The 27,669-nt window shown below is 35.5% G+C and overlaps 2 protein-coding genes across 5 annotated transcripts in view; both read right to left on the bottom strand.

Moving 5' to 3' along the window:
* Window positions 1-23: 23 nt before the first annotated feature.
* LOC117317565 lies at window positions 24-3,967 on the bottom strand. Its single transcript, XM_033872395.1, has 4 exons — window positions 3,579-3,967; window positions 2,442-2,537; window positions 1,208-1,282; window positions 24-538 (listed from the first exon to the last, which is right to left on the bottom strand). Exons 1-4 carry the CDS (start codon window positions 3,754-3,756, stop codon window positions 96-98), a joined length of 792 nt encoding a protein of 263 aa, XP_033728286.1. The 5' UTR covers window positions 3,757-3,967; the 3' UTR covers window positions 24-95.
* Window positions 3,968-13,778: 9,811 nt separating this feature from the next.
* LOC117317564 (dystonin-like) overlaps window positions 13,779-27,669 on the bottom strand; it is a 67,585-nt gene continuing 53,694 nt past the window's right edge. For all 4 annotated transcript variants that reach the window (XM_033872391.1, XM_033872394.1, XM_033872392.1 and 1 more), the window contains 15 exons: window positions 26,385-26,544; window positions 25,274-25,435; window positions 24,832-24,957; window positions 24,484-24,627; window positions 24,114-24,302; window positions 23,886-23,983; window positions 23,387-23,519; window positions 22,937-23,099; window positions 22,447-22,559; window positions 21,624-21,761; window positions 21,372-21,489; window positions 20,394-20,426; window positions 19,786-19,926; window positions 18,052-18,168; window positions 13,779-16,114 (listed from right to left, as the gene is read on the bottom strand). In XM_033872391.1, coding sequence (XP_033728282.1) covers window positions 15,714-16,114; window positions 18,052-18,168; window positions 19,786-19,926; window positions 20,394-20,426; window positions 21,372-21,489; window positions 21,624-21,761; window positions 22,447-22,559; window positions 22,937-23,099; window positions 23,387-23,519; window positions 23,886-23,983; window positions 24,114-24,302; window positions 24,484-24,627; window positions 24,832-24,957; window positions 25,274-25,435; window positions 26,385-26,544 — 2,236 coding nt within the window. In that variant the 3' untranslated portion in view covers window positions 13,779-15,713. The remainder of the gene's footprint in view (window positions 16,115-18,051; window positions 18,169-19,785; window positions 19,927-20,393; window positions 20,427-21,371; window positions 21,490-21,623; window positions 21,762-22,446; window positions 22,560-22,936; window positions 23,100-23,386; window positions 23,520-23,885; window positions 23,984-24,113; window positions 24,303-24,483; window positions 24,628-24,831; window positions 24,958-25,273; window positions 25,436-26,384; window positions 26,545-27,669) is intronic.

Genomic DNA, 27,669 nt, shown 5'->3' with positions numbered 1-27,669 from the left:
CGAACAAAATCGAACGAAACACGATGACTTAGGGCCAGCCAACCTCGTTTATTGGACGTGTCTACTTCATACAAACGATACATGATAGAACTTTGTCATTTTCGTAAGGGGGGCATTTTAAAGAGCCACATCTTGTTCGCACAGGATAGAAGAGTATTCCCGTTATCATTGTTATTTCCACCACCAACAACAGTTTGTGGATCTTCGTCTACACACACATATTGGGTAGCAGCATGGTGGTCATGATAACCGGCTGATAAGTAACCGAGGTATGCCTTCTCCCACCCGGTATAGCACGTGGTTCGCGCGGGGATCATGATTAAAGAAGATCGGGTTTTTGCGCGGCATACCGCACAGGGAACTTCCCTGTTTTTGTCTGGCACATTGTAAATGATAGTATCTTCATACTCGGCACCATACATAAAGGCAGCAGAGCCAGGAGGCCTATTTGCATGGCGTCCCCAGGAGGGATCAGAAGGAAGACAGACGTAATCAACGGCGGCTCCTTTATGGGTGAAGTGGGATCCACCAACATAACCTAAAATATAATTTCTAAAAGATGTAAGGAAATGAAATACCACATAACTCAAATAATTATCAGGTTTTTTTTTTTTATAGAATATCACCTTTAGTTGAACATTATCCGCTTAAATTGAACACTGAATAAGACGTTCTATGAGACATCTGATGCTCGTTGACCGGCACAGCGTAATTTGCATCGTGTAATGGATATATACGTGTCATCAAAACGTGTTTCCGTTTATGTGGAATGTCTCTGAAATACACGTTCTACACTCCTGACTACGGTTACCATTACCAAATGTTTAGATTCGAATATAAAAAAGGTGCAGCAACACCTGTTCAAAGCAAACATTCAATTCATCAAAACAAGGATATATATTAGAACTTTTTGCCGGCTTCCTTGCCTTACATTACAAGAGACTCTAAAATGTATAGTAAAGACAATGGTAATTCATATAGACACCTTTGCATTTATTATATATAGAACTCAATATGCTAGATGAGAAAATATTGGAATATACATAAACATATTAAGGTAATTTAGTGATGAACTATCATAGGAAAACAAAGTACTGAAAGATATTATATACGAGAAAAATGACGAATCATTATCGTTAGTGTTACACAATTTGATAGGAGACATACAATGCTAACACACACAAAGTAACAGTTATACAACACTCACCTGAGTAAACCAAATCTGTTGCACTTCCCGAGCAATCATTACGGCCCCATCGGACGTATGTTGTGGCCACTTCAGCTGAATAACAACAGAATAATACAGAATTAGAGGTAATCCGTACCATTCTATATAGCTTTAGCTGCAAAGAAACGAATAACAGGCAAAGCCTTCATTTACGTGTATCTTAATAGTGCATATAGTCTTCAGCTTGTTATGTTATCATATACACTGAAAATTTTAAATACACATGACGATTAAAATATATACATGTCTGGTACATTTTACAAGTAAAGAAGATAATATATAATACATATGTTTATAACAATGACGACTGACATAAAACAAGAATCATATTTATCATAAAAACGAATACGTGTAGTCAGAGATTGTTTAGGTTTGATATTTTCAGCTATGGTCATATAAAGACGCCTCCCGTTTGTGAGAGCTACAAGTTTCTCGCTCCCAAAATGATGAGCATTAGAAAAAGAGTAGTAACTAAAAGTAGCAACTCTTGTTAGTTATTTTTCTAAAGTTACGAAAAAAAAAAAACACTTTTGAAAAATAACCAACGAGAGTGGAAGAAATGCCATACACAACGACCACTCGTTATGTAACTTTTATTTATCAAATAGATCCCAACAAACACTTGAGCCACCCTTGTCTTTTTTGAAGCGTCAATTAAGATCATTAATATTGAAAATTATAAAGTAATATAAGCTGAACAAGGTATCACAACATCCGACCCGGCACAATATACGGAAACGTGCTAACCATTCATTTTCAGATGGAAAATAAGCGGATGGCAGCAAATACAATGGGTTTTCTCTAGGTGTTTCGGCGAAGCACACGCGTTCTTTGCTTTTCAAAGGATACCCAATGGCCAAAAGTATTGCATTGTCAAACAAAAATTGAAAAAATGATTGTCTTGAATTTTATGTCAAAGGAACAGCTCAGATCGTATGGGTCACTGACTGAAGCCTTTGTAATGTACAGCAATGTCACATCTTGGCACAGTAGCATCGCCAACTGGAAACTGAAGCCAAGCAGAGAGAATCGTGTACCTATTTTTAGATTGTTTACTTGTCTCGGTCTGGGGTCAGAGCACATGACCTTCCTACGAAATGTCATAGCCCTTTTGTTGTCCCACCAGAAACACTGCCCGCTCTACTATTTAGGACGTAACATACTGAATGAACACTATAGTAAATCATTGATCGTTTGTCGTTTCATATCATACCTTTGAGAATTTTCTCCTCCAGTAAGAGTTTCATATCCTTCAATTCTTCTATTTCGGATTTGAGTTTACTCAGTTGGCTAAGGTCAGACTTGCGTGCTGAAAAAAACCCGTATCCGTCCAGGCAGAATGTCAAAAGTTCGACAAAACGTTCTTAACAAAACTTTGATCAATTTTGAAATATTCATTGATGATCAAATTTAACATATATGTATGTATAGATACATTGTCGAATATGCATTTTCATACTGTAAATGTGTTCATCAATCAGAGAAATATAGTACAGTTGTCGAAAAAATAAAATGAAATTATGATTGCGATTTCTACATCATAAAATGCAATGAATTATTAGACTATTGCGCCCTTTTTCAAATACGACATTTCTTTCGAATATTCCGTCGCCTCGTAAACATTAAAACTGTTGGTCCTATGCATTGTATAATCCTTAGATGATCGGCTGCTGTTAACTTCACACAAGAAAATTGCTCTTCGTTCTTCGTATGATATACGAGGGCTTATTGATAAGCTGTGAGCCTCATACTGAAGGATTTGAATTTTGCCGGACATATTGTATTATTTTTCAACATAATCCCCTTCAGTATCTATATACAGTTTTGCCATTGGTGTTTAAGGGCCTCATTGCCACTTTTATAGAACTCCTTTCTTGGCTGTTCAGAGTCATCCACTGTAATTTAGGGTTTGGGTTACAGGTTAGGGTTAGGATACCCTAAATAGCTGTTTTCAGTTTTGGAAATAGATGAAAGTCAGATTAAGAGAGATCAGGCGAATAAGGCGGATGCTCAATCAATTTAAAGCCACAAACATGAACGGCAGCCATGGCAATGATATACTCTTTCACCCTAACCGATTTTGTCTATTTTGCAAAAGCCGATTGTCTTGTTTATTTTAAGTGCTACCTCGTCGATATAAACTAGCCAAATTAGACCATTCCTTCGGTACACGGCCCTATATAGCAAGAGAATAAGAGGACTTAAAAAGAACATCCTTGAGAACCTCCTTCATTACGAGGCTCACAACAGATCAATCAACCTACGTATACCTTGTACTATATAGTAACGACAATATGCCATCTTTAGCTAGTGAACAATAGTGCATGTTTTACAAGTCAATAAAACTAACCTTCATTTTGTTCCAACATGGCTTCCGTCAATGCTTTATTAACGGAAACCGAAAGTACGTTGGTTTCTGTGTTGCTACGGTAGGCGTCGATTGCATCAGTTAATTTCCTTTCTACCAAAACAAGACCCGCAGCAAGTACAGCGACAAGCATTGAAAGTATTACATCTCTGAACGTCATCTTGAGGTTTAGTAGCGGCAGTTAACTCACAAACAAAGAGAAACACCCTAGTAAATCTCTGTAAAAGACTGGAGACAAATCACTATTGGTAAAGCGCTTGTAATGTTCCCATTTACAGCGGCGGTGCATTGAATGGAACAGGTTGTGGTTACACATTGTTACTGCCCTATTATAATAATAAAGTACACACATGCGATATACATGAGGTGTTTGTATATGTGTTATTGATGTATATCCAATCTTTGCATATCTATATATACATGTACAGCGTATACTATATACCTGGTGTTAACGGTGTATTTATTGAAACCTGAATCTAGTAAACCTACAGTAGTCAATACATTAATTTATAATTACCTAGCTTAACTGGGGCCCAGATTTTAAAAGGAAGGGGGCGGAGCCTAAATTTGAAAATGCCTTGTGTTTAGCAACAGGAAAGATCTCGGACAATATTTTCAGTAAAATCAAAATTTTAAAGAAAAATAAAGAATAGAAATTCACAAAAAATGTTGTGGGTAAAGTTAAAGTGTCAATGAACAATTATGATTACTTCATGATTATGAACAGATACTAAATAGTAAGAATATTTAGAATAAAAAACTGAAGTGAGCAAGTTTTTTGTAGAATTTGAAATTGCACCTATTCCCTATATGAAAAATCTGACCTAAGATTACCTACTTTTCCTAGAATGTAAACACAAAACAACACCAGGACGTGCTTTATCACGTGGCCAGTAGTTACCCCCCCCCCCCCTCCCCCGAGTATATCCTAAGATGTGCATTCCAATTTAAAATATACTAAATGCCCATCTTGATTTTATATATAATATTCCATTAATGGCCCATCTATGGTTTACTAGCTGTCAGGATATGGGCACATGTAGTTCTCCAACATGTCACAAAACATAATTGTTTTCTTTCTGGGACCTAGCCATGTTTGTGTAGAAATGATAATAAAGGGTTACAAAAACAATGCACAAATTCAACATGTTTTAACCCTTCGAAGTCAGGTCAGTACTGAGTTGTAAGAAGCATCTTGAGTTACGATTTGTAATGGAACCTTAAGTAACGTTAAATCACTTTATTAAAGGGATTACATAACACTTCCTGCCAATCGTCTGGAAAAAGGAGTGTCAGGGTTAATGCCCTGGGCTGAGTTTTACTAAGTATCTTAAGTTACGAGGTTTAGTAGGACGGGGATTTAACGTTCCTTAAGGTTACAATTACAAATCGTAACTCAAGATGCTTCTTAAAACTCAGTACTGACCTGTATATACATGTATATATATATACACATGGTGGTCAGAATGTGTTCCTCACTTTTTACACTTTGATTTATCATCAATGACCCACTGTTTCTCCACTACTGCATCATCAAGCTCAGAGTTGTTATGTACTAATAAAGTTTCTATTGTTTACACTTGTTCCTCTGTAATATCTATAAATAGATTTTGTTTAGCCATTACCTAATTCTTGGTAATCCAACTCGGACATTACTTCAAAAGTCAACATTTTGGAATGATTTGAGTAACAATAATTTAATATCAATTAAACAAAAATATTGTGACATTTTCAACGTAAAAAATATGACTTTAGCGAGTTTTATCTGTATTTTAACCCATTAAGTTACATAACATGCCAACTTCCCCTATACAACATTAACAAAGTGACCATTCCAGAGGAGTCCATCGTTGTATTATATGAATGGTCAAAGGGTGCAGAAGGAGGATATTGCATTACATGCATTTACAAATATATCTTACAAAAAAGTAAAGTTAAATGCAACTCTATGATATGGAGGTGTGCAAATGATATCCATGGCAAAACAAAACATTTTTTATTCATCTATTATATAGGAAATTACTCCACCTACAATCCCTGCCTTTGAAGTAATATTGAAATAACCCAGCCATAATATAGAATTGGATTCAGAAAAAGTTGGTCACTTTCATTTTTTTCACAACTACAGCTGAAACAAATTATATAAAAACTGTATCATTATGGATGCACAAGGTGTATCGAGAATTAGAGTTAACCACAGGAAAGACAATACCAGAACCCCAAGGCCATCTGACTCTGGTGACGCAATGAAACAAAGAAATCAGAAAAGATAAGGAAGTACAAGCCATGACTGGGGTAATACGGTTTACTGTTTCATCCAGTCATGACAAAAAGTGTTGTTCAACAAAATGGATTCCATAAAACTAATAATAAAAGGGCAACTATCTCATGTAAATAATAGAGAACTTCTGGATGAGGTTTTTACTTGTGCAATTCAAAACCACAAAAGCCGATGTGAACATATGCTGGACATCAGTGAACATACACATCAAGGTCATGCTGGAAAGATTACTTTTAAATGTGCGAACTATCATACTTTTAAATGTGACACCTCGCCACATATATCTGGGGGTAACATGTTGGTCAACATGTGGTTTGCCCACGCTTTAATGGCAACAGGTATGAGATATGCCCAATACGAAAATTTCTCTGTGAGGCAGCAAATTTAGGAATATGTGCCTCATCCTGTTTTGAAGAAAAGAATGAGATGTTCTGTGAGGAGATTTGCAAACTTGCTAACTCCATTATCGTTGATGCTATCAATGAAGAAGTCACTGCTACACTGCTGGACACAGATGACAATCAGGACAATGAACGAAGAGGACACCGAAGAACAAGACAACTATTACAAAGGGATCTCAATATTATCGGACGCTAGACATGGATGGCGAAAGAATGCTAAGTAGAGTGATGTCATTGCTATTGGATCCAAGACCTACAAAGTGGTAGCTGTCGTGACTGTCACAGATGACCATGTAAGTCAGCGCCATGAGCTGTTTAGTGCTAAGAGAATGTATGAGCATTTTGACTCTAAAAATGTAAATATTGATGTTTATGGTCATGACAGAAATTCCTCGATAAGCAAATATTTGGCAGTAGGACATTCTTTGGTATCTAATGCTAATAACACCTGGTATACAACCAAAGGAATTTCAAAACAATTGAAGAAAAACACAACTGTACCAAAACAATTCAGTGGCGTTAGATGGTATCCTCAGTTATCAGACAAAGCTGGCTCTATCAAAACTCGCAGACATTACGCCATGAAGACCTGTGATGGTTCTGTGCAACACCTTAAAAAGAATTTAGACAATATCGTGAACAAAGGACACCATGAGAACTGTTCTATTTAATCAAGATGCAGGTATGATGAGCTGTATCAGCCAACGAAAGAACAGTTCACTGATTCTGCTGCAGTATGTATTTTGGAAAAGGCAATTCATTTTTTTGCAAAAATGTAAAACTCCACAGGATTATGTACAATGTTTGGATACTCATTATGTAGAGTCATTCAACAATGCCATTTTGTTGTACCACGATAAAAAAAATATTGTTTTTTTTCGGACAGAGAATATAAAGACGTACACATCTTGCAGTATTAGCCTGGAACGAAAATGTTGATAGGGAGTACACATCTGTAAGTGAGTTTGAAGGAATCCCAAACGAAAGGACATAAGAATTTAAAACCAAAAACTTTTTAACACTCTTGGAGGAATATCCTGGACCATCTGCGCTCTTAAGAAATAAGTTAGTGTTTTACATCTTTGATAAATGATGTACTAAACCTTAACTTATTTTTCTGAAATAATAATTATTATGTTAATATATAACACATCATAAGTATTATAAAACCTAGTGTGATGGTCAAGCCCACTGACCAGCATTTAACATCACAGCAGTGGTGACTTATAAATAGCACTGATATTAGTTAGGCCCAGCCTCCTCCAGGGGTCAAACGGTCTGCGGTAGTAACTAAAAATCTGAAGTGCATCTTTCATGTACATGTAATACCTTTAAGGGGCATCTAAACAGCAAATCCAACCAAAACAGTTGATATTTTACAAGGCTATACATCCCTACTAGGATGCAATTTAATAGAAGTAACTTGATACAATTTTGATATGTATCATGTCAAACGTTGGGCCTTGCTGTTGACATTCAATTTGTTCAGTAGTTCGTAAATTTCAACAAAACATGGGAAAAATGCATGTTTCAGGGGGACATAATTAACTCATTCGTATATCATTTATTGTGCAAAACAGTCATGTCGTTTTGCTCACAAGGGTCTAAAGCACAAACTAGGAGCATTGGTTTGACTAGATTGGACTTTATGATATGTATTAACACTGATTTTATTTAGACCTTGAAATGCAAATGGCGGTTGTGAATAAGATCAGACAATTATGGCATATAAGAAGGTATTTCAAACGCCAAAAATGCTCATATTAGATACTATAGAGAACTCTAGACATGGCAGGAAGACTGTTTTTAGGAAAAAATGTTCATCCGTTGAGTTTGGGGTAAAAGACATATATTTCTGAAAAAGGCCCAAAACTCACCAGTTTGACAATTTGTCTTAAAATGGTCATTCTTACTATAATCAGATGTCTTAAATGTATGACATAGGAGCATTTTTAATGGCTGAAATGCCTCCCTTTATGCCATATTTGTGTAATATCATCCACAGCCGCCATTTGCATTTCAAGATCAAAACTAAATATGTGTTTATACCTATATAAAGTCAAATCCGGTCAAACAAATGCTCCTACCCTGTGCTATAGACACCTGTGAGCATAACAGCTGGACTATTTTTCAGGTTTGGTTATTTTTGTGGCTTAGAATTATTCCATGCTACAACTTACCACAAAGTAACTCTATAGAAGAAATTGTTAGCATCTACATCAAATTAGTTGTGATTTTAAGACACTACATGTCCAAACAAACATTTTGGTATATTACATGACTATTTTTGTGCAAATTTTAAGCTATTTATTCGTGTTTGAAATTCAACATTATTCTGCTATATAGATGACCCTTAATACATAATACATATGTACCTGTGCTTCGATCCTTCAAACTTCATTAAAATCTGAAATAATAAGCGTCCACTAATCTCTTATAATGCACCATATATCAAGTCTATACATATATGACTCAAAGGTAAACATTCATTGATATACCACCGATATACCTAAGTGAACCAATGCCTCAAGTATGAAGTTCCAGTGTCAAGTAATGTAGGAGATAGAGCTTGGACAAGATAATGTGCCGAAGGACAGACGGAAAAAACCCCAAAACTAGCCCCCCCCCCCCCCCCCCCCCCAGTTCCCAGTAGGGAACTAATAATACGTATCAGCATGTGATGTGCACGTATATCATTGTGTGTGTAATTAACACTCGAATGATGGCGGACTGTGAACATATGTTTTATTCAAAACGAGGCCCTCCTACGAGCCATGACGTTACAAAACTACACACATGATGGGTTATACTAATAACCACATAAGTATACCATGGACAACATGTGATATCATTACATCTCCCTTTTTTATGAAGATAATAATAATTTGTGATTATAAGTAATTAGCAATTAATAATCTGAATTTTAAGATACTGAACTATCATTATTATTTCTATGTTTAGCACAGTTCATTTAAACAGACTTTATATTGTCAACCATTTAAATTGGGAAATCTACTTGGAAAATAAACAGTTTACTGGATTCCCACATAACCTGTATTTAGTCAAGTACTCCCTCCACGAGATGTTCTGGTCGTGACAGCTGGCTTTGGAGATTCCTCGTTAAGATTTTGTGGAATGTCACAGTTCTCGCGATACAACTCGGGGTGTATTTCAGTAGTGTCTGGAACGTCAAGTTGATTCTCATGCAATTAAACTGCGTTGAGGATTAACATAAAGAAGGTTCTTGCTAAAATGTTCTTTCGACTGAAGACTGTGATTAGAGTTTCGCCTATAAGTCCCGCCATGATTTCACTATGTATGAGCGCGGTGCTGAGCCTTTCCCGACTACGCGTCCAGGTATCCAGGGAGAATAACCAGGTTTGATTCGGACTCTGACATTTTGTCCGATTTGAAATGGTGTTACCTCCCTTGCTTCAGTGTCATGACACTGTTTTTGAAGTAATCTTTTACTCTCCAGATTTTCCTTCACATTTACAACTAGTTCTGGTATCAACAGTGTTTCCGACGTAGGTAACCGAGTTTTGGTTCTGCGACCCATCAGCCTTTGCACTTGTGATCCTAGGTTAGAGTCTCGTGGTGTATTACTTGGATCCAATAAGGCCAGACATGGATCTCGTCCATCTTGTTTAGCTTTTTTTCAGTAACAGTTTGACAGTTTGTACAACCTTTTCAGTCATTTAATTGGATTGTGGAAACATGGGACTGTGTTCTGTGCTCAAATCCGAACTCCTTTGAAAATTTCCGAAATTCATGACAATCGAATTATGGATCATTGTCAATAATCAGCAGATAAATAATTATATGGCGTGCAAACTGTTTCGCAGTTGATTCTTGTTATCCTTTTACTTGGACACTTCAAAGAATTCTACTTGTGCTAAGAAATGATCACCATCTATCTGACACAGATCACCACTTACTTTTGACCATGGTCTCGACGGAGCTTCATGTGGTATTAGGGGTTCTTTTGGCTTGTTTATCCTGTTTTCCTGACAAATAGCACAGCGTGATACTACATCAGATACATTTTTTGATATTGTGGGCCAAAATATGACATCACTAACCCTTTGCCTAAGTTTTTTTTTTTTTACACCTAAATGATATTCAGGAATTGTCTCCAACATTTCACATCTCATAGCACATGGGATGACAGGCCTTTCACCTTTCAAGATCACACCATCTCACACAATAAGCTCATCGTGACGATGCCAGTATTCTAAAGCTGGTGACGGAATATCAGACCAGTGATTGGGCCATCCGGATAACACTAATGATTTGACGATTTTGAGAGATGGATCTATTACCTTTTCCTTGCTTATCTCACTGATTTCTCACCGGAGACTGCTGATAATCCGATAATTACATAATCCTCCTCCTGGGTTGTTGTGTCGCGACCTTCAGGCATGTGTGCCCTACGTAATGCATCGGTGGTATTAGGTTCCTTTCCGGGTACATAATATATGTCAAGGTCATAGGGTTGCATCGTCAGCAGCATTTTCTGTAGCCGGATTGGTGCTTTGTATAATGGTTTCTTCACTATGATTTCAAGTGGCTTATGATATGTTTGAATAGAATCTTTCTTTCCATAGCTGTACTGATGAGCCTTGCTGGTACCAAATACTATCGGTACATCTCTTTTTCAATTTGAGCGTAATGTTTTTGTGCTATTGTGAAAGATTTGGATGCGTATGCTACCTGTAGGTTGTTTTATAGTAGTTCTGTTCCGAGTCCTGTAGATAATGGGTCAACAGACAACGTTACATGTTGTTTCACGTCATGAAACTTCAGCACGGGTGTCTCACGTACACGACGTTTCAACATGGGAAGCGTTGACGAACTGGTGCACTGACTTCAGTTAAGTTTGGTATAAACTTTACTACATATTGTACCATACCCATATGCCTCATCACTCCTTCCTTGTCTTCGGGGTCTGACATTTCATGTTACCTTTACCTTTTCTGCATCCGGTTTCAAACCTTGAACACTGAGTGTATGTCCAACATAGTTTATTTCTGTCACTGCTATCTGGCCTTTCGACTTGTTGGGTTTCACATTAGCTTTCATAGCAGTTTCTAGCGTGTTTCGCCCCCAATAAAGATATCCACAACTATTATTTCAACACCATCTAAGTATCTAAAAATTCTAACATAGCTCTCTGAAATACTTAAGGTGTGCTTGATGTACCAAATGGTACTCTGAGAAATATGTATCGTCCAAAAGGTGTGTTGAATGACGAAAGAGATGAAGGTCAAGCGCCCGTAAGGCAATTTTGGGAAGCTGGAAAACTTTTCGCATGTCATGATTAAAGTTGGATTTCAACAACTACGATAGGATGTTACATATATAAAACGTGTATGAATCGATAGATAGAAGTCTTCAGAAGAGATCGGTAGTAGAATTATGTAGGTAGGTGGAGATTGTGTACGTAAAAACAAGTTTGAAAAAAATAGGTGAGAATTTCAATGGCGATCGGATGCTTCCCTTGATACAGGTTTTCTGTCTGTTTGTAATATAAGACTAGACATGCCCCTGTAATCACCATTGAATACCTGTGACGTTTCAGAATTAAGTCTTGCCTTTTCCAGCGTCTACCTCACTTAGATGTCAACACTGCCCGACGATAGTCATGTTGACTTCTAGGCCTAATGGAAAGTCGAGATTTCAGAGATTCGAAGTATGTTTTAGTGATTATGTAATAAAACAAGTATATCATTGGAGTCTGTGTAATAGTCCAGAATATTTGACCCTCGGTATCATTGACCGATGTTTCATTGCACCTTCGATATATTTGTATATTATTACATGTTCTTCTGAATCTAGAGAACAGATATGCATTAATACATGATTAAGGAAATGTCAAAAGTAGCACTTAAAAAATATATATTTTCATTTTTGGCAGTATGTTTAACGCCACCATCCCTCCTCAATAACTCTATATGGAAAGGTGGAAGCACTCAAATGTATCAATAACCGAGCAATTTCTGCAATTTCAACTCTCTTATCGCGGCATCGGATAGTGAAATATTTCGCCGTATTATTACTAGGTAGATTTTGAGCTCTTTGTTTACAGGAGTTATCTCCCTGAAATATGGATTGTAAGATACAGCTGTATTGGGCAGTGATCTTGCAACAAAAATTGATTGTTTGAATAATTAATATAAATAATTAGCTACCACAATATATTGATACAAGACACTAATATCTAAATATTGATTGTAGGATATTTGACAATAATCTTGCAATAGAAAATGATGCATTAATCAATTTCTATAAATAGTTAGTTACCAACTGAATATAAGTTAACGAATTCATCTTCACTAACCTTATCAATATTACTACAGTCTATATCTCTATATGTAATAACAAGTCTAGTATCCTCTATTATGTTTCTACAAGAGTCAAGTATCCTCTTGCATGTTATTACAAGATATTTGGTGACACTTTTGTAATAAAGAAGTTACATTTTCATCAATGTCAATAAATCACTGACTTAGTAGTTTAATTTGCGCTGAACTCATCCTGGTTATCATTAATTGAATATAAATGTACATTCTTTCATATATCATTATAAGAATTGACAGTGTAAAGATGTAAAGTCACTTAAGTTAAGAACCATTGCTAAGATTATTTCGTCGACAGATATCGATAATGTACATGTAGTGTAAAGGTAACAACATTCCCTAGTTAGCGTGTGATAGAGAATATACCATATTGCGCCTATGTATTACAGGTAGCCAGAATGATGTGTATTGCACTTAATTTGAAGTGTTGAGTTATTCAAACATAATAGTTGGCTAAAAGACGACCTCAAGGAGTAAAGACCTTATTGGGAACTGTCATGTAGAGACGAACAGCTAGTTTGATTTCACTGTAGCCCCGTGTCAATTTTTGTCATTCTTAACGGCTTGGAACACTTATACAAGGTATTATATCAAGAGATAAATCTGGCATATGTATGAAATACGAATGAATTGCTGTAAAGATACCTTCTTTGGCGTGCTTATATTTTAGCGCCTAATAGAATGTAAATGGATAAGAAAAAAGATAAATTGGCGAATCTATAATGACTAAAAAAAAACCCAAAAACAACAACAAAACAATAAACACAAACTACAATTAACATCACTCTAATTATACATGTATAATATAAATACTTTCAGCGCGAGATGCACTAAACCAGATAACTGCTAGAATATGAATGCATACAGTATGCACTCTTAGTAATGAAATGTAGCGATATTGAATAGCTAAGTGTACTTTCATGTTATTTTTGTATTTTCCTTTTTATGTAGGGGGTATATTTGTTGTAACTGGTGCCTTGCTACCTCACTGAATATCATAAGGGAGGTCTGTCGCATTCTTTCTCAATCAATTAGGGTAAAATACCTTGACTAAGGACACAATCAAGACATCACTCTCGCGACTCTTTGTGTATTGTCAAAGGTAGCAAAACAATGAACCATAGACAACAAAAGAAATACACATATTACGATTGTTTTAATATTACATTAAGTATGACATAGATTCTATACAATGCCGGGCCCAAAGGTGACTTAAATGGTGATATGGTTCAATGAGGTCATGATGATAAGGTTATGATACAATAAAAGCTTTTGAAAATGGAATGTTTTGTTCATGCATATATGAAACAATAGTAAAAAAATATCAGTATACAATATACAGTGAATTCATGCTAGTCTGAACACTCCACATTCAAATTTCTGAACAGAAATATGAAGAAATGAATACATTTCTCTTTAAATAATGTGCTCAGACTAACAGGTTATCACTGAATACACAAAGTATCGCTTGAAACTCAAAAAATATTTTGATTATTTAAATTTCATAGGAAAGTCTCAATTCAGAAACTGAATTCTTATCTTTAGAATTTAGCTAAGAACAAACTTCAAATGTCTAGTAACAGAGAAAAAAAGGACGTATTTCAGAAAAAATTAAAGAAAACAACTTAAAAATGTTGCATAGATATGATATAGGCCTTACATAGAATTCAACTGACAGGTGTACCCTCTCGTATAACTAGCACCTACAACACCTGTCTTAGGTAAACAACATACATACTGTGAAATATTGATATTTAGCGATGTAACATTTTAGCGAGATAGGAGAAAATACAGTAAATACATCAGTTTGTCCATCTTTATCAAGACATATATTTGCTATTTATCATTTTACAAATATGCCATTGTTGACTTTGGTGAGAAAAATTCTCGCTAGCATATTGTTCACAGTAAATCTCGATAATAAATATCCATGCAAATTAATTTGTTTACAGTATGTATTTATCAAATACATGTATATTTATTTTTCTCCCTAAAATACATGTAACACTAAAGATATCATATTGGTTAATTAAAATGAGCAATTAGTCATTTCAGAAAACCCTGTTATATATGTAATGTATTTGGAATGTACAGTTGCAATGATTTAATGGTAGTCATACATTTGAAGTATAACTCTCTCACGTTTATCACGGAACTGATATGATCTTTAATTGGTTATATTGGGATAATGCTCATAAATAAGATTACAGAACATAATTGAGACATTTATCTCAGTAAATGAGACATTTTTCATTTTCCAATTTTTGCTGTTATATAAAACAGAATATCATAAACAGTTATAACTGAATTTAAATACATGTATCAACAAAAACGGCAGTATATTTGTTATATTTTTGTTTAGGTACAATAAGCTAATTCTATAAAGTTAATTCTAGACGCATCCCCCCTATATACCCCTAAACGTATAAATGATTCACTCTAGCCAATCAAAACGTTCTCAAGACGTCAGATCAGACAAAGTTTATTCACAATGAATATCGAATTACATCCTGGTCCTTTAAAAATAATATCTGGGTATAAAAATATGAATTGAAAGACATTTGTGTTTATTCACTTCCGTCTTCCATGAATTTCTTTCTCGTGCAAAATTACGTGATTTTTATAACAAAACATTCACGTGATTATGGAATCCTCCCTTCTATTAATTATATATAAGTCTGTCAGAACACGAGTGTTTTGGGGGTTTCTGATATTAAGAAACCGTACACTTTTTATACTTTTCCTTACACGGAAGCTGTTAGATACTGTCTGACTTCGGATTTAAAGTCAGGTACTTTGACAGTTTGAGTGATTAGTCTCTTTCACATAACTCAGGGATTCTCAATGCCATAGGGTAGTAGTTCATTCTGTCATGTATCATATATACACACTCAGTAACACTATCAACAATAATTTCAGAGTCCCTCTCACTCCGACACACAAGTACATCCGCACTGATATATGTGGAACTCCAAGCTGTCATACTCCACATACACATTCCCTGGAAGTCCTCTTGCGCATGTTCATACAACCTATATCCGTTCACGCATGCGTATTTCCACTTTATCTCAAACAATCACCGAAAAGTCTTTGGTGTTGAAGGAAGTCTTCTACTATTATTATTACCACTACTAGATCCATTTGTCATTGTGGGCGTGGTTCGACCAGATGGGGTTGACCTTCCCGTGAATGTTGGTGTAGTACGTCCTGTACGGGTCGGAGTTGATGTTTTAGGAGTTGGAGTTGTGGCTGTTCTATTGGGAGTGCCCGCTGTGCGGGAAGACGATGTTGACCTAGGTGTCGGCGTCTTTGAACGTGAAACATAAGTCGGCGTAGGTTGAGGAGTTGTCGACCTTGATATCGTATTGTTTAGTCTAGATGGCGTCGATGGGTTGCGCGCGCGCGAGCTGGTTGGCGAGTTCACGTTTGTGGAGGAGGTGCTTAGTCGCTTCGTCCTCGTGAGACTTCCAGTGGACCCTGCACCAGGAAATTGATTAAATATTACGCAATTGAAAAATGACATTATTTTCAAACCATGACAACAAAGTAAAAATGTCTGAATATCATGGGGAGGTCGTCTCTTTGATCATGAAACACATTGACAATCTGGTTAAAATGGGATAATTCCCAGTCCCCTTTACTCTAAGCATCCAAGTTGAATAAGGGAGAATATTTAAAAGAGTTGAGTCAAAATGACCACGTAATACATAAATATATATTGGCTGCCTTCCTGATTGGAACATCGTGTCTTAGCAGAATCCGAATATGTTTTCTTCAACTATAGACAAATTATTTTCTGTTGATCAACACCTGACAGCGTTAATTAAAAGAAACTTAAACTAAATTCTGAGAGACACTTAACATACTGATCAATTTATTATAGAAATGAAATTAAATGTTTCCCGATTAAATTTGACTCATTTTCTATCAAAGACAATATGTAAAAGTTTACACTTGAGATGATTAAAATGACTCCACGCGGTCTGAAATAATATCAAAATATTACCAGATGAAGACACAAAAACCATGAAAGACAGACGGATGAAATGACACAATGACAAACATTTAGGACAATTTGTAACCAACACGTGAAAATGAAGGGAACACGAGGTGGAGGAACGCAACTCATCAGTTAGATAACGTATGTGCAAGGTGCTGTTATATCAAAATTAACATGTGCCGATGAGAATTCATTCATATTAGATTTATAGACAAACATAAACTTATTATAGACAAATAATGTAACCTTTCCGGAAATATCGAAAACATGTAATATCTTTATCTACACACGGGTTTGAAATTTTGACAGCGTTCTTCACAATTTGTAGAAGTAATTCTGATTGATGCGATACAGAACAACTATGAAACATATACCATGCACGTACTCAACACCTTCAAAACTAAAACATACATAAAACATGCCTATAAGACCACCTTAACCTTCTCATGCAAAACTACAGTAAATGAATATATAAATAATCCCATCACGTAGCGGAACAATTATCAAATATTCGGGAAGCAATTCGTAATGACATATCACATGAAAGGTTTTTTTTTTCAACTACGTGTATTTTGAACGAAGAAAACATGTAAAAAATAACATATTTGTGAAGGTATATTATTAGGATAGATTATAAAAAGCGGATACGGGAAATTAAAAAAGCTTGTTGTCAATTGTAGACTATAGAATATATACGTATTCCCGTATTTAGTTTAGAGTGTGTTTGCTAACTAGCGAAATATCCATACCACCATAGTTATAGGATACTAGTCCCGATCTGTGTAGGCCACACACCTGTCTAGGCATTGTATAACATAATCTAATGACATCGAAATATCAAAGGGAATAATAACCATCCTGCTTTTTTCACCTTTCATGTGTATTTATAAGCTTTTACCTTTCCGAAAGCACGTGGATCTGCATAGAATGATGATGAAACTCTGACCCTGAAATTTACTCCATCTTTTTTTGCTGTTTATAACTACCTATCCTACTCATTACATCTTTGGTATTGTGCTTTGTGGGCCTTAAATGAGTGTTAGCTATTGCAGATACATATTGAAGATATTGTAGCTAAATGAAGTTTATGTCATGAAATACAGAAAACTACACAAGACTGCATTGTTCATGTAACAGATGACATTAGACGTGCGATAGATCCAATATCAGGTATGTTTGGTTAAAGTTTTAAATATTTCTGTTTCGTTATATATCTTTCGGCAGTTGTTTATAACACTTATTTTAACCAAAAGGCAGTTAAATTCATTAGTTAACTTGAATTCCAAATTTATTTTTTCAAAAAATGACGATGTATGGCAAGATGTTTCCAATTTCGTATACCAGGGTCAGATTTTCGTTTCATCATTCCAAGTGCGAAGATATTTTACGTAAATGGACTTGTCCATCCACATACCAAAGTCTGCATTTTTGTGAATCCGGTTGACTGAGGGCGAACCACCTGCCCCAGAAAGATTGACCATTGAGGAAGTCACCCTACTTCGGCGCAATGAACGGTCCCCAGAACTTCCGGCTAGAAGAGAGCAATGTCATATTGTACCGTAGTAATTCATCTACGATACAAGCGTTTACAGGATGCGTATTTCTCTCTACTCTGGTCGAATCAGAAGCTTCTCTGTTTTCCGCAGAAGGTACGTACAACTAAGTGAATTGATTGATTAGTGTACAGGGGGTAACCGTTCCCCATTAAATATGCAACATGATGAATGCTGAAGACGTGTCCATGGGGCCAGATAACATAAAGAAGGTACTATATGATACTTATCACCCTCAATCTGCCTAAGAAAGTCACTTATCAAAGGCGACTTATCATCAAATGCCTTTTCTCAATTTATCTGATTTGGTTCAAGGTAAAATCAAACAATTTCATTTGAATACTTATTTCAGTCTGAAGCCAGACAAGATCCAAAATGTCTGTACTGCGTTACGTTTATCTAGCAGCAGCAATGCTTGAAATCTCATGAAATGTAGTACCTTTTGTTACTATGGCTACGAACATCGCCTTCTGACATTTTATTGTTATTCGTTAGTGATGCGAGACAATTGTTGATCTGTACACAGTTAGTCTATCAAGGCCGTTGGTCTGTGCTGCTGATGCGTGTGTGTTTAGTGAGGGCGCATTGGGTATAGTATTAGAATTGTCACAGGTTAGGCATGATTATACACAAAACAATTGACAATGATGTCTTAATCCGGACAGATTCAATTATGGTATTTAAGGACTTAGGACTTCTGTAAAAGTTAATGAGACTAGAGCCTCATCTGATACCTCATTCTAAATTTTAAACATGTTATGTAAATGAAGGATATTATTTTTCTTATTTATACACAGGTAGGGTCAATTGACTTATATATAATGCATGTATACATACAAAATTTAGTTACAATATACATGATATAGTAGCATTTAACCTACACATAGCAAGATGAAAATATTAGCGTTTCAACATTAGCGAAAAATGTATTTCCAAGCTTATTTGAAAGTTATGTATTAGCTATGCAGCATTTATAGACAAAACTAAATTACGTTTTTATTATTTTTTTTTAGCAATTACATATCAGGTTCACAAAAGTATGTAGAATCACTGTAGCATAATAAAACCATACTATTTTCACCAGAAAACACAATTTACAATAAGAAAGACAAAAGCCAATTTTCTGTATAGTATTCGGACCCCAATTTTATGAAAGTTACTTTAGGAAATCTATCAACTAAAATTTTCCATGTGAACTCATTATTTGACTAAAGACAAAATCTTTGTCAAGGAATTTCCCTTAAATTCCGTGATGATTTCACATGGAAGTTTAAAATTCAGGCATATCCTAAAACATAGGAATATCTATAAATTTGGGACCTACATAACTATATATTTTGTGTGCATTAATAAAATATTCGACTAAAATGCATTTTATTTAAGAAATTTATTAGATTATGATAATATGTTGTCATCCGATTAAAAAAAAAACCCGAAAAGTAAAAATATACTTTTGTGAACTGATATTTGAATAATACAGTTGATATAACAAAATGGAAAAACACTTTACTGGTACGAGGGCGCCGTACTGTCCAGCGGACATCTACAGGAACAAAAGAAAATCTTTTGTGACTACCTATATCTACGTATAATACCTGATGAGACAGACGATGCATATCCTGTATCGTTAAGTTTCGATTTATAGCCAAACGTGCCACTACCCTTTCGGGTCCGGAAACTCGTCTGTCCGTCTGGTGAGAGGGTATCCCTGAGGTCAAAATTAGTTCGTCCTTTTGCTGTGGATACAGAAGTTAGTACATCCATCACCATGGTTACAGCCGACCATATCTGGTCGTTTTACAATCACCATTTTGACAGCCATTTGAGAGTACTTCATCAATATGAATTAATAAAAACCAAAAAGCAATTGTTTCATATTCAAAATAAAAACTGAAAACAAGGCACATTTGTCTATATCGTTTTTGATATTTTTGTTATTCTGATTATTCGTTCTCAAATGGCTGTAGTCGACCTGTAAACAGAAATCAATACATATCGAGCTTTCACCGTTACCTGAAACAAAATCGAAATTTAAACAAGATGCATTTTAATTAGTTCTTACCACCACGACTTTGTATTAATTCATCAAACATTCTACATAACAAATGTAAAATCATTTCATCATTCATTTCAATGGATAAAACATCCAACCGACACCGATCAATTTGACAAGTGGAACTCTCCATCAATCGGAGGTACTTACAAGTCGTAGTTGAGGGATATATAACTCTTTCGCCTGTTGGGTAACACATCGAATTAGTGAAACAAACGAAGTTATGGTCATAGTTTTAAACGTTATAAACACGACAAACATCAACATATAGTCAACAATTTAAGTACCCTCAAACACAAACCAGTACCGAGCATAAACATACATTGTAAAACATTGAACAAATTTAAAACACTACCAAACAATTACAATAAAAGTCTTGTTAAGTATGTTGACATATAAACAATCATTGACATACAGGACATCTTTTAAGATTTATTTTTAGTAAAAAGCGATTTTTGACAAAAAAGTGGTCATGGAATATATGCTAGTAGATATAACTTGTATATTAGTCAGGAATATAATCAAAAGCCATTTGCTTCGTGCTCTTTGTTAGACTGATGTGTCCGGTTATAGTATTAAGCAAAGCTCGTGACCAGAGCCATTTTCGATAGAACCTTGTTTATGAACACACACTAATGTTAATTAATTGTCAGGCTTGGTAAATGTACAAAAAAACTGTAGTATTATTTATTTGGAAGGGACAGGCGATTTAGCTTTCTGGGAATGTCATGGGATTGAATGAATTCACTGAAACAATTGTAAATTTCAATTGTATAACCCACTATTCATCAATTTGCATATTTATATACTACGCTTGATAAGCAACTATCAGAAATAAGATAAGAAACATACACAATGATTGACGTTTCATATCAGAGAGTCGACAGACTTTCAACATACAAAAAGTTATATTAACACGTATAAATTACATTTATAGTGATTACTGTAGAAAGAAAATACTCCGGAAACTAATTATCTAACACTTTCACAAATTGCACCATTTATGGATAGCGACGTCAAGGAAACGCAATGTTTCCTGAATTACCTTAAAGGAAGAACAAATCGACTGAAAACTTTAAATATATCTACTATTTGATATTATATATTTGATATTGCAATGAAACTTACCTCGACACGGGTCATTTGTTTCCAGGAACTCGTCAAGTGTGACCCAGCCTCCGCCTACCCGTACCATCACCGTACTGTTCAGGAACCGCACAAGTCTAATATTCTGTTTCTCCCCGAACTATTTTTATAAAAAAGATGTACATTTGTTAAATCTCTTGTAAAAACTCGTTAATTCTACTCAATATTAATACAAATGTATACATACATATATGTCTCTGATGTTATCATATGATAGTATAACGAAGAACCTACCCTGTATTTTCCCTCCGCAAGCCTTTCTACTCTGAACGAATTCCTACACTGACATCCAGATATCTCCTTCTCGATGTTATCGTGGATCAGTTCAGCGTCCGTCATCTGTCGGTTACTACTGTTCAAACGTGTCTTTTGCTGCAATACAACCAAGAGATGGTTATTGATATCATTAATATGCGATACATATATTTTCGGGACATTCTATATTTCAAACTAATCAATTTCAATGCTTCATTTCCCGTTGAATGTAATTCTGGGTATATTTTAGAGACGTAATGATATTTTGCTATTTTGCTTTCCTGATAAAAGTTTAATGATCAATTATGTTATTCTAATCAAACTGTTCCGGAATATGTTAAAAATATTTAAATAAAACTTATATATGGCATTTTGTATCTTACAATATAATGTCCAATTTTCCAATTACTTTGGAATTTTATTACTGATTTTGTCTAATAGCATTTACTGTATTGCTTCAATTATCAAGAAATATTATAAGAATGATAAAAATGGAATAAATCAATAAAAAGGCTGTGAAACTGAAATAACCGTTGCATAGATACCCGGTTTTGTTTTTACATAAAATATCGACATCTGCAAGGAAAATTCATTTTATGATGTCTTCTATTTTTTATAAGTGAAATTTTTGATCTTTTTTTACTTTAATATATCACACCTACAACATGTCGCTTGTTGTTTGCACATCCTTATCACCTGTTTTTACCAATCTAACAACATATGGACTAATTTGATATAATGACAATTATAAAAGTAGGCCGACTGGCATCAAATCTTTTATTTTAAATATTAATAGACTTACATGTCTAGTCGGTTTTAATGCTTCAATGAAGTCTTTATATTCAATTACGTCTCTTCCGTCTCGATCAAAAATATCGAATACAGCATGGAGCTCTGTTCGGTTCGTTGGGAAACCTGAAATACAAGACAATATTTAAATCAACATTTTTAACTTCATCATCAACGATATCTGAAATGTTTTTGTTTCCTAAAAGGATTGTACAAAAAAAGAAATAATAGAGTCTTAAAAAACAAAACGAACGTTCGACACAGAAGGACCCAAATTAATGAAACTGCTGCTTTTTTCTACTAGGACTCGTCAGATTTATTTAAAAATATTTTATTGCCATGTAAAATGACAAAGAGTATAGTCAGTAAGTTTTCACAACTTATACAGTCCTCGTCAGTAATGCTTAGGGCCTAAACTGTTGATCACTAGGAGGCAGCTAAGGAAATTTTAAAAAGTCGAGAGAAATGTCAAAATCAAGATAGGGGACGTCAATATAACTCACGTGTTATAAGCATTCCGTTCACAAAGTCGTCCCTGAGTAATAGGCCATCCCCTCGCTTATCTTGTCGTCTGAAGAAGTCTGTGATTCTCATCTTTTTGGCCTTAATCCAATTCAAATACTTAGTCTTCCAAACTCCGAAGTCAAACGTTTTAAAGCTTTCCAACTGAAAATACAGATATACAATTAAAACCTAACGGCTAACATAAATGTTCAAAAACACAAGTGGAATTAACACTAAGATGAATTTAACGTTGTATGGATTCTTTTACCGATGTATCTGGTCGGCCGTTTATATTAAAGGTTCTGAAGTACTTCATTTGCCTTTTTTTCCTTTTTTTTGGCTGAGAATGTGTCTATGTGGATTGATGATGTGATTGTTATTCTATTTTTACTTTGAGACATGAACATCAGAATGAATCACATGATGAATGCGATTGTCACAAGACCTACCTCTAGTAGCGTGTCAAGTGCATCCTGTAAATTCTTCTTCCGGTCAACTGACATGCGCCATACGATCCTCCATTTGTTCTGTAGCGTTATAACTCGAGGATTGTAGATGTCACTTTCATTTAATTTCATGTTACTGAAACGATATTTGGTAATGTAATTATAAAGCAGTCAATTGCACATCTCATCGTTTTCCATGCAATAGACGTGTTTTATTGAAAATCAAGCGACACAATCATTTCTACTTTCAACGAAAACACCATTAATTGTTTCCTTGTAATCTCAATACAATACATTGTTATAATTAAGTACCTCACATATATACCCACTGCAATTCTCTCAGGAATAAAAACATATCTCAACGTAATATATTTTTTATATATTACATACACATATAGTTCTTTCTTTTGATACTTGCACATGCTGCAAAATGTATTGATTTTAATATATTTAAACAATGCATTTGTTTTCATTGTTGTATTTAAACCACTCGTTATCTTACCTGCCATGAATACGTCCAGGTGATTTTGGCTCCGCGTTTATAATTTTGGTTAATCTTTCTACATCATTATTTTTACTTGTAATTTCATCGTGGAATTCCTACAAAATAATTAAATGGAAAAAAACTGTGTCAACAAATGTAATATGACGATATACAGCGATAAAAACATATAGGTTAAATACCACATGATATTAATCTTAATGAAGTTTAGGTAATGTGGAGACTTACCACGTGGTCTTTATAGAGATCCTCTACGACCTTGAGGTCATCTGGAATAGGATCACGCTCCTTCGTTGACAGTAGGACCTGGGCGTCCGTCAGCCATGCAAGGAGGTCCTCTACAAGGGCGGCGTTGCCCTGGATACTGCGTAAAGCTTCCTGTAACCTCTGACCCCTATTCTTAGCCCGTTGTAATAACTGCAAGAAGCATAGTATTATATTTAGATTTAATCATCACAGCTAAATAAATATGACTTAGAAAACTGATTTTCGGATTCATTAGGAAAGCACCATTTAGAAATGAAAAGATGTCTATACTATGATGCACTGCTATCAATCTAAACATGGTCAGACATTAACTGGAATGGTGTTAACTTACCTGGTCCCATCTTGTTTGTGTGATGGTGAGGTAATATTTCACAAATCGTATGGCGTTTGGATGGCAGTTTAGTAAAATTTCTTCTGCTAATAGTTTTATTTTGTCAACACATTCCTGGTGATTCCTGAGATCCTCTTGAAACTTCTGCAAAGCAAAATATATTGAAATGTTAAAAAATAAATTAAAAAATACTTCAATATATGTGAAGATGAACAAATATACTGCAGAAATAAGAGGTTTTTTTTAACTATCTTGAATGTTTGTTTCTTTCGCCTATAAAGGTTTAATTTCGGCATTACCTCTGAATGTTTGTTTCTTTCATTTAAGAAAGTTTGGTTTCGGCCTTACCTCATGTTTCTCTATTAACTGAATAATTGCTACTTCATCATCAGGGAGAGCTTTGTACTTCAGTTCAGCTTCTGCCTGAGGTAAAAACTCACGCATCACTTGGACGACATCTTGGAATTCCTCCGCCTTGTAAAGAAAAATAGTGCCATTATGGGTTGAATTTAAAATGAATTTTGTCTTTCAGATATGTTACAAAGGTAAAAGGTAAAAAACTATTTCTACTTTTGAATTAGCATTGTTTCCAAATAAGATAGATTGATATAACATTTCATGGCCCATTAAAACCAATAGTGCTTACACATAAATATTCATTAAGGTATTTGTCTAAGGTCTGGGACGATGATGAAAACGGGGCCTGGCGGTTTCTGAAGAATCAAAATTGCAAGAACATGAATGTCCAGCTTACAAAGGAGGCATATTTAGAAAATAAAAGTATGCCTACCAGTTGGAGAGAATCCCGAAGTTTATTTTCGCGGTGGTCACTGAGTCTGTTGACCCGATCCCACGTGGTCTCCAGTTCCTCTAGGTGCGCGGCCGACACGTTACCGGCAGCCTTCATTGCTGCCACGGTCTGTTCCCGGGCCCCAAGCTCCTGTTGCATACCCTTGAGAAACAGGACAGTTAGGATTAAACAAAAGTATATATATTTATAAAAACAACAAAAACAGAGACTACCGACATTATAACGAAACCATAATTCGAAGCGATAAAACGAAATGACTATATGCAAAAGCTACAGATTTGCATGAATACGCTAAAAAATGGAGAATAAGACCACGTGTTCCTGTAGCGTGGGCGTCTTCTGCTTTATCGGCGACGGATTTCATGCATATTTAAGTTAAAAGTAACAATCCAGAACAATCGGTTTTAAAAGTAGAAAATTGCCATATTTTTTCTTGTATTTAATGAACATGAAAATCTATGTCGATTAATTATCTAGAAATATCAATAATAAAAATAAAAAATGTAACACCAAGACATCAAGGAATGTATACAATACACTGGCTTTATTTCTTCAGGGTTGGAGACTTTTGATTTAAAGCATTCTTATTCTTTCAAGGGCAATTTAGGTCCTCATGTATAATACGACTTCGGCATAGTGTTATTTGTAAATTTCCGGTATTTAGTAAACGAATATCTGCTCTGTGGTTAAATTCATCCGTACACATATGAGCACACTAGACACAGCCAGCGTGAATAATACGCACACAGTACAAAATTTACCTGTGTGCGGTGAGTCAGGCAGGGACATCATTGATAGAGACTGACCAGTCGGCGAGTAACAGTAAAATTAATTTGTCGTACAAATGTGACATTACTGTATCTATCAAATGAAAATTACACGGTCAATTGTCCACGCCTGAGGCACTGGCCTTTAATAGCGGCCCTAACTGGACTTTCCTAACACTCCGCCCAGACATTTGCGGTCGTCTAGTATATATGACGTCAACAAGAGTATGGTATACCTTGCAGTTCGTATGTGTAAACACCTACTGAGTCCCATACTAGTTATAGATCAAATCAATGGAGTAACTTCCGGTTCCGGTCCATACCTTGTGTTGCTCAATGAGCATGTGTATGGTATCCAGGTCTCCAAGGACGGGCTGGTCCTCCGCTAGGGTGGCTTCCGCCTTTCCCAGCCATTCCAGCAATGACGTCAGAGCGTCCGTCACCCGCCCTGACGTTAGTAACGCCTCGTCCAGCTTGTTCTGGCTGTAATGACAAAAACGAAACACACATTACTGACCGATTATAGAAACGGTTATGGAAACGAGTTTTAGGGATAGAGAATATGAAAGTGGGCATAACATGAGAATAACGAGGCAGATCAAAGGTATATATATATATATACATATATTATAGTAATTCATCATCTTCAATGGCTCGGTGATACCATATTCATCCTCAAATAAGCCCCCTCTCCTAGTGTAAAATATTAGTACCATATTCATCCTCAAATAAGCCCCCTCTCTTAGTGTAAAAGTTTAGTAGGATATGTATCCTCCAATAAGCTCCCTGCCCTAATGGAAACGTTCTAAAGTTCTGGGATGATTCACTTTTAGCTATTTCAAAATTAAAGATTCTTAACACCTGAATAAGAGGAGCATATTCGCAGATAAATTAGGTAATGATTGATGGACGTAAATCAACATAAAACTATTTCAATATATCATTTCTGAGTGTTGAGGCTATAACCACAAATCATGGTTGTAATGGGTTGTTCTCGTTCATAATCCAATGTTTATTTATATATAACTCGGACTGTTAGAAAGTGTTCAAATGTGAATCAAGACCGGGAACTATAATACTCTTCGTTATAATCCCTGGGAAATACCCAATAAAAACAATCGTGTAGTGTGACCGCTAGACAAATAGGGGGTGGGATTATCTCATCCATAACACTTAGTACTACTCCTTATTGTTGTGGATGTATGGTCATTCTACCTCGGACTCTTGTAGCAGATCTAAGCCAGAGTTCAAAAGTAAGTTACCGCCTTCTCTTACTTCCATTCCAAAGTTCCCTTCTATTTCCTCCCAAAAGAAGAACATTCTATTTCTCTTCAACATCGCTCAATATTACTTCAAGAAGTACCTCTTTATATTTCCTTTACCAGTTCCCCAAGCTCTCCTTTTCTTTAACGCACTCCTCTTTTCTTCCAAAATCTCCATCATATTTCCCCTTGAAATGTCCACACATCTCACAACCTCAATAATACCCAGCCCATTTCCTACCAACGAATTCTTGCTATCGCCCGCCCTATACCTCGTCCTATCCCCCGCAAAAACACCCCTCCTCTTATTTTCCGCAATAGTGAACATGCATATTTCTTCCTGAAC

This window comes from Pecten maximus, chromosome 19 (assembly GCF_902652985.1).
Source record: "Pecten maximus chromosome 19, xPecMax1.1, whole genome shotgun sequence".
Classification (NCBI taxonomy): domain Eukaryota; kingdom Metazoa; phylum Mollusca; class Bivalvia; order Pectinida; family Pectinidae; genus Pecten; species Pecten maximus.
This window is presented reverse-complemented; position numbering and strand designations above follow the sequence as displayed.